The 8,360-nt window shown below is 43.7% G+C and overlaps 1 protein-coding gene across 1 annotated transcript; it reads right to left on the bottom strand.

Annotated features, from left to right (window-relative positions):
* Positions 1-906: 906 nt before the first annotated feature.
* On the bottom strand, positions 907-7,421 carry RAB5IF (RAB5 interacting factor). The gene is made up of 4 exons (XM_083746388.1): positions 7,203-7,421; positions 5,916-6,019; positions 2,897-3,026; positions 907-2,584 (listed from the first exon to the last, which is right to left on the bottom strand). The coding sequence occupies exons 1-4, from the start codon at positions 7,335-7,337 to the stop codon at positions 2,543-2,545; spliced, it is 411 nt and encodes a 136-aa protein (XP_083602514.1). The 5' UTR covers positions 7,338-7,421; the 3' UTR covers positions 907-2,542.
* Between the last annotated feature and the right edge of the window lie 939 nt (positions 7,422-8,360).

The raw sequence follows: 8,360 nt of genomic DNA, 5'->3' as shown, positions 1-8,360 counted from the left end.
TAGATAGATGTCTTCAAAAGTCTGGGCTGAAGTTGGTCATTCCACTTCAGTAGACTGAAGCACAGATGAAACTGAGGCACCACATTTCTGAGGGCAATGGAAGAACGATTTTCCAGTAACAAGTTATTGTTTCCTGACTGTGAAACCTCAGTGCCCAACCAGTATGAAATAAAGTCAATGGAATTACATAGAGTGCATAACATAAAGCAAGAGTAATGATCATCCCCTCATGATCTGTAAATTATAACAGAAAACCAAGATACTCTAGTGAGCGACTTTGGGTAGATACAAAGGCTCACATATGCAAATGGAAGTTTTGCTTTTTGTTGCCTTGAAGGCTGCTTCTGAAACTCCCCAAGTTTTCATTTGGGCAGAGATGAGGAACCTGTGGCTATCCAGATAATGCTGGACTCAAAGTCCTACCATCTCCAGCCAGCACAGACAACGATCAGGGATGACTGCAGTTATACTCCAATATTAGAGAGGGCCACAAATCCCCCACCTCTGTTTTAGAAGTAGCTTGCCAAGCGGTGGCAGGGCTGTTTGTAAATCGCCTGGATGCTTCCAAACCCAGCATCACACCTGTACTGAGAGTGCCTGCTACAGGCAGTATGTATCCAATGCAAAATGTTTATGCAAAATCAATGTATTGTGGGAGTCAGGCATGAGAAACCACACTGCAAAAGACCAAACACTCATAGCACAACAACAGATTACTTCAAAGAAAACAGGAGAACTTCATTCACTACGTGATGAGAACCAATTTTTAAGATCACATAGGCTAGTAATACTAGTCATCCTTTTTAATCCAGGAAGCAAGTAGTAAGAGAGAAGTCAGCCCTCAATATTTAAGCCATTGTCTGAAATAAGAGCATGCCAGTACAAATGAAAAAGCAACATACCAGCTTCTTAATCATGTGACATTTATTAGAGAGCTTTCATGTATAAAATGATGTACTGTATTTGGTAGGTGACTGAAAGTGTAAGTAAACAAAATCAGATGCTGATTGAGAAATGGAATTTTAAACCCAGCAGAGATGAAAATTCTGAGGAGAAAAAGTGACTCCTTCTGGTTGATGAGGTGAATGAGAGATTAAATCCACAAACCAGATAAGCAGAGGCTGTTAGTTGGCAACGAAGCCTGCAAGAGCAGCACCTGCCATGGCTCTCAGCACATACAGTACTTCAGGCTTTCATTTCTTTTGGCAGAATTCTAACAACTAACCAACGAAGAAGAAAATAGCAGTTTAAGGACAGTACATTGAAAGTGACCTTGCTAAGTCAAAAATGCAAAAATGAGGGCTTAACAGAAGACTAAGAAGAACTAGGAATTAATCCACAGTGTGTTAAGACTCAAGTCAGGTTGTCACCATAAGGCAGTCTTAGTGCAAAGCTCTTCTCTCTGCCCATTCATCTGAGATTATGATGAGAACAGACAGGTCTGGTCCTAGAAGAGACTACTTCCTAAATATATCCATGGAGACTGTAATGCATATTTTAGAAAAGATCTACAGTTAAAAATCGTAAGTGACCTAAACTAATGTACAGCCACCAACATGGTTATATTTAATGTCTTTATTTAATAATCAGAAACATCAAAATTGAAATTGTAGATCAATCCACTCCCACCCTGAAAGTGTTAATTTTGTGTACAGGACTTTAGCTGCTTTAATTATTCCACGTGTTGTGTTTCAACTTCAAAATCCTAGAAAGATCCTGAAGTAACTGAGTTCTGAAATACGTCTTAATTGTTTTGTGCATTTAGACCACTGAACTCTGAGGTAGGCTCTGAGAACTGAATTAATTTGTTAACTGAACCATTATTGTGTTCCTAAACCATGGTTACTGTTTGTGAAAGTTCAGTAATTAAGCCAGGTAAATCCAGCACTTGCTCCATAAGTAATTAATGACAAAGTTTTAGGAAATAATCTGAAGATTCTGGTTATAACACTGTTAAGCAACCAAATTTAAGTAACCCTGAATGAACCAGTTAAAGACATTAATACTTAATACAATCAATTATCAGATCAGATCTTTAATATTCTTAAAACAAGCCGAGGACAACCATTAAACTCTATGCTCTTGTAATCATTTCTGTAGAGTTCGCCTCCAACCAAATGCCTCATGATGTTTATGGTTTTAAAAACATACGTCTAGCGAACGGAAGACAAGTCACAAACTGATTCGATCTCATTCAGAGAGGGCAAGATAATGGACACAAATTAATTAATAAGGTCACCCTTTTAGAATACAGAAGTTTGCCGTCACTGTACCAGGCAAAATCACAGAGAAGGTTGAAAGGTCGAACAGTCTTGTATTGTTTGCAAAACATTGTGATGGCTTTTTAAAAAGTTCTGCAAAAGCAACATTTCTTTAAATAATCAGACAGGCTCAATTTCTCTTCTTAGAAGCCATTTGGCTTGTCCCATCTCCTTGGACCACGGGTATAAAAATGGGCTTATTTTACCTCCCCCCAGTTCATCAGAGGCTGCTTCTTAAAGTATTATTCAACTTATGAATACAACTGATTTGGCCGACTTCATCAATCATAATGGATGGCAGTGTAGAAGATTATCCAGACAACCTGAAAGGAAGTACAAACAAGATGACATCAGCAGCGAAGAACCTGATGTTTGGATTCAGTATTTTGCTTTCCTCTTTTTAATAAGACTGAAACAATACAGGTCATAAAAAGCTTTATAATTAGCTCTGTACTATAATCTGTACGTTACCCTTTTAAATTATTGCGCTCTTAAGTAATTTATACTGTTTGTTCCCTCACTCTGATTCCTTCCCATCTAGTTAAATATATTTATGCTTCTTAGGTGGTGATCTGTCACTTGTTTTACAGTATGTGCTCAGGGCCAACAGTGAACAAATAAGGAGTATAGATTACCAAAAACAATGCAAAAGATGTCATGAACCCTTCTTTCGTTAGTTCCCAAGTTCCACCATACTCTTCTTCATCTATCTGCTGGAAGCTACTAAAATAGAGGTACAGGACACCAGCATTTATCAGGCAGAATCTGGAAGGGAGAAAGAAGCATATTGGAAACCATCACTTTCAACTTGCACAATGTAAAGACATCAGATGTGTCAGCCACACTCCACCAGGGTGTTTTCTTGTGCAAGCTGCATTGAAATTAATGGAAGATGCAGAAGAACACTACTATGCTCTTATGTAGCTCTTATTCCTTTCAATAGAGCATTAGCAGGACAGCCTCTGGTGGTGTGTGGTTCATTGGTCAGATTCATTTCTTCTACTCTGCCCTTTTCATGGCAGGGCTACCTGTGAGGACACAGTATATTTTTATACTAATTAATATATTAAATATACAATATTAATATTAAATTTACAAGACTGACAAAATATATTTATCTTATTTAAAAAATTGTATGCCACCTTTCTGTCTCAAACAGAAGGGTTCAACACCAAAAAGTTAATATTTTTTTTAAAAACATTCATATACACACAAGACAGCAAATGATAAAAACAAATTCTCAGGTGGTGCAATGGGTCACTGTGTCTGGCTGTTAACCAGAAGGTTGGTAGTTTCAGTGTTAGAAACTGGAATAGGAAAGATAGGAGCCATGTGGGACCTGGGTTGTTGGCACTAAAATAAAATATGGTGCCTAGACATTTTGTTTTATTTTATGCTGCCATGCTACCTGATTCACCTGGCAGCAAAAAAAGAAGAAGAGATGCATCTTGTGCTGCTGCGCTGCCACACAAATCAGCTGGTCTGCAGGGTAGTGCAGCAGCAAAAGACCTGCATCTTTTGCTGCCGCACTGCCAGGCAGACCACCTGACTGCAGCCAGGCAGGTGGAGATGCTAGGCACCAAAGGTGGTGCCTGGACATCTCCATCCATTTGCAAAAAGACGGCTAGTTTCAAATGCTGGGTGGTTGAAGCCCACCTACAGATGACTGTGGACAGTATTCCTGCATTACAGGGCGTTTTGACTAGTGACCCTCGTGTCCCTTCCAAATCTATAGTTCTATGATTCTATGAAATGGCATCAAGAAAAAAAAATCTGAGTCAAACACCCAGTAAGCCAAAGGCCTCCAAGGGGTGGGGGGACAGAGACTTTAAACATCAAGGACAGGGGTAGGCAACCTAAGGCCCATGGGCCACAAGTGGCCCACAGGGGTTGTTTAACTGGCCCACAAGCTGCCCCCGAACTGAGCCGCCCACTCGGCAAGTCCCTACACGCTGCACTAAACCAGCGCAGCGCAGGGACTTGCTTCCACGGTGCTGGAAATTGTGTCTGCGCAGATGCAGATGCCAGAAATCGAGGCCGTGTGTGCGCAATCCGGCCCACGGAGGGATCTCCGCTGGAGTGAACTGGCCCAGGCGAGGTAAACCTTTCTGACCCGAGCAAGGAGATTGAAATATCCCAGATAAGGTGTTTCTTAATCTAGGCTTGGCAACAAAGAATATTAAAGATTCCCACCAACTGAACTTCAGGTGGAAGAGCACAAACAACAGGGGCTCATCCTGATCTCAGAAAGCAGGCATACCCAACAAGCAAAATATCCTAAATCGGATAAAGGCAATAATTGGCAATACTGAACTGAGCTGAGGAACAAACCAGAAATCAGTACAAAAATCACGTCGGATGTTGCAAATAGCCAGCTCTAGTCAACAATCTTGCCAGGTGAAATTTCTAGGTCCTTTTCAAAGTCACCTCATATGAACTTCATGACTGAGCAGAGATTTAAATCTTGGGTTCTTTAAGATCAGTATGCCGATAATTACACCACAATGGCATTCAAGCTAAGCTAAACTGATGAAGCAACTGAATTTCCCCACACTGAATTTCTTTTTTTCCCTGACATTTTCTACCCTAATGCCCTGAAGTTAAATGTGGTTATGAATTTGCAAGCAAGGCCACAACAAGCACTAGTCTGAAATCGCCAACCTCCCTCCCAGCACTCCAACAAAGACCTCAGAGTTTACAAAAATGGATGACTAAGACATGTTCAAGAACTTTAAATGGTATATTGTTTACTAACTTTATATTCCTTTGTCACAGCTAAGATGATACAGCACATTCTTACCAACCAACTTCACAGACAAAAACATTTTTAGGCGCTATTCATGTACAGAACTGAAACATTTCAAATATCAAGGCAACTATATTAAGGTCTACCTGCCGTTAGACATCTTTGGGAGAAGTAAAGGCTAAGGGCTAAACCGTACAGAAATTCAGAGTGGAGTCCCTAAGACAGTTCAATAGCATCTTGTACACCTCCTTCCGGCAGCTCAGCTGGTGCCAAATGTATTGCTCTGCTTTCCTCTGGACCACAGTGAAGCCAAGAGGGAGGTCTTGTCATTTGGGCAGCCCAGAACCTCCATACACCCTACCCAGGCTTGTGCCCTGGAATGGTCATTTTGGTGCTGCTAAGGCAGCAAAAACAATGTAGGATGCAGCAGTTACGAGTTACTGGTTTCTGCAGCCACAGCAGCCACCGTGATTCTCTGGTGGTTTGACTTACCCCAGAGATATATTCCATTGTCTCTTGAGACAGAGAGGTGCCAAATATATGTAGGTCTCTGAGTTGCTAGTGTTACTGTACGTTGACTGCATAAAGCACTACATATAAAAAAAGCCCCACTTGTTTTCCTCTAGACATTTCTGGGTATGTGTGTCCAACTCCCCCCCCCTTCCCCCCTCTATCCAGTGAAAGAAAGACATTATTCTCTATTTTCCCACAAAATACACTGCAAAAAAATTGCAGGCTCACAATCTGGGAGTTGCCAACTCACAACGATTTATAATGCAATGTATATGGGAAATGAATTTCAGATCTAGGGTTTAGAATTATCCATCTTGTCATTTCAGCTGTTTCCAATTTCTTTTGACAACTTTTCCAATATATAACAACAAAAACAAGAAGAAACAAAAACTTACATTGCTATGCCCACAAATCCTTTCAATGGAACAATGCCCCAGATCACTCCCAAAATAACAGCAATGATCTGCCGGAACCAGTAAATCACATCTAGAAATTCATCCTGTGGAGAAGAGACAAAAATCAAAGTTCATATGGATCTGTAATTCATGTATCTTACAAAATGCCCCTTTGGACAAAAAGAAGAAGCTCTGAAGATACATTTTGGGCTAGATGAGATGGAGATAATAAATAACTGTACTTCCCACTTAATAAAGGATAAGTCTTAAGTTTCTTCTAATGTATTAAGGAAATATTCTAACATGAAGTACTAGGATCCTGAACTGAATCACTAAGACCAACACTGTAAATGTCAAACGCTACCAGCCAATGTGCATTTCGTACTTGGTTCTGTTCCACGATATTTTTATAAAAGGAAGATAAGCCATTCAACGGGCATCAGGAGACAACAGAAGAACCAAAGCCAAAGGACCCTACCAGGCACCCTACTTTTGGAGGAAAAACGGTAGTGTTTTGGGATGATAAAAATTTAACACCACTGGTGCTACTCACTGTCAAATTTAAAACACTTTCATATGTGTTGCCCAACCCTATTTATTTAAGAGACCATCCCACAGAATTCAGTGGGTTTTGCTCCCAGGCGTGATATATTGTCAAAGCTCACTGACTAAGAAGTAGTTTGTCAGAGGACTTCCTTCAAGGCAACAGCAGAGCCAGAATCCAGATCAAGTATTTCCAGTTCCACAGCCTGCCTCCAGCAGGTGGGGGCGAGGGGGGTGGTCAACAACATAACATAAGAGCAATCTGAAATTTGACAGGAAAGGATTTCCAACGCCCAACTGTTTGACCACCACGGACTTTGAGCCCTGACAGTCAAGTGTTAGAACTAGGGAGAGCGGTGCCTTTGGCTCCCCCCGCTTTTACTATTCTGCACGCTGTGTTTATTATAAGCCGCCTGGTAGTGATATTTACAAGGAAAGCCACTTGAAAATATATATATATTCTAGTAGTGGATAAATTGTATTTCTGAAATGACAGGTGGTGGTGATGGGGGGAGTAACCAGCCGTGGCTTTGGGGGCGTAAGGACTCAGGACGGGAGTCAGGATCCCGCCCTTCGCACTCGGCTCCGGTGGGCGGACCTCGGGAGTCCCGTCGGGAAGGAAGCAGAGCAGGTCCCACTACGACCCCGGGAGTCGCCGCCACAGCCGAGGCTCCGGCCAACGCAGCCCCTCCAGGCCAGGTGGCTCCCCGTCGCCGAGGCAGCGCGGCCCGGCCTAGGCCTCACCTTGTCCTCCCAGGCGGAGTCGCTCCGCAGCGCTTTGCCCCACAGCGAGCCCTTCAAGGCGCCGCCGCCGCCGTTGGCCACCAGGTGCTGCTGCGGGTGCGACGTCGGCTCCTCCTTCCGCCGGCCGCCGCTCATCGTCCTCTGCCGCCGCCGCCGCCTGCCTGCCTCCCTCCCTCCCTCCCCGCCGGGCCGCCCTCCCCCCGCAACACTCGGCGCTCTCTCGCAGCACCGAAGGCACAGCACGCGTCCACGTGAGCGCCGGACCGGCGCCCAACCAATTGCGTTGCCCCGCTCGGGCCCACGCGGCTCCGGTCACGTGGCCGGAGCGCGCTACGGCGATAGAGATAGGCCATATGGAGGCTCCTTCTGGGCTCCGCCGGCGGAGGCAGCGCAGACTGGAGGAGGGAGGAGCACGTGGCTGCTGAGTCGCACGGTTGGAAAGGGGACCCCTGAGGGTCATCTAGTCCGACCCGCTGCAGTGCAGGAATAACTGGGTGGAGTAACACTGGCAAAAGGGGCGGAGCAAGGCTACCTGTATATAAAAGATTTTGTGTGTGTGTGTGTGTGTCTGTGTCTGTGTCTGTGTCTGTCTGTCTGTCTGTCTGTGTCTGTGTGTGTTAGTTACAATGTGCTTTTATTAATTCTTTCCCAACCACCAGGGCTAACCCAGGACATTTTGGCACCAAAGGTGAACCACAAAATGGTGCTCTCCTCCCTGCCAGGGAAGAAAGGAGGAGTGAAGATCTACATCAGGATCTGCCACCCCTGTGGATCCTTTTGCCTGAGGTGTTGCCTCACCTTGCCTTATAGGTGGCCCTGGCAACCAGAACCCGTTTGAATGGCCTTGAACATATTCTTCCAAGCTTCAGACATATTTTTAAAAATTAAATAAATAAAAACTGTGCATTCATGATGACTTGCACTGCTGATGCCATGTAGGTTGGCCATAGGGCATCCATAGGTGCAAAGAGCCCACACAGCTTTGTTTCCCCATCAGTGCATCTCCCATAACTTCGTACTAAAATCCTGCAGCTTTTTTATACCACAAATGTATTATGTTTGGTAATACACACTGGGCTCAGGTAGGATGAGAGAAGGGAACTGGAACTGGGTCTGAAGTATGAAATGTTTGCAAAATAGTAACTTAATACGTAGAAC

The sequence above is a fragment of the Podarcis gaigeae genome (assembly GCF_964106915.1).
Source record: "Podarcis gaigeae genome assembly, chromosome: 6".
NCBI lineage: Eukaryota > Metazoa > Chordata > Lepidosauria > Squamata > Lacertidae > Podarcis > Podarcis gaigeae.
The sequence above is the reverse complement of the archived record's forward strand: the minus strand, read 5'-3'. Positions and strand labels throughout refer to the sequence as shown.

What these genes read in the sequence shown, in the direction of transcription:
- RAB5IF (XM_083746388.1), bottom strand. Translation starts at nt 7,337, where the DNA reads ATGAGCGGCGGCCGGCGGAAGGAGGAGCCGACGTCGCACCCGCAGCAG. An exon ending in ACTCCGCCTGGGAGGACAAG is followed by an intron (nt 6,020 to 7,202) that starts GTGAGGCCTAGG and finishes TCTTCTCCACAG; the next exon opens with GATGAATTTCTAGATGTGAT. An exon ending in CATCTTTTGCATTGTTTTTG is followed by an intron (nt 2,585 to 2,896) that starts GTAATCTATACT and finishes ACTTCCTTTCAG; the next exon opens with GTTGTCTGGATAATCTTCTA.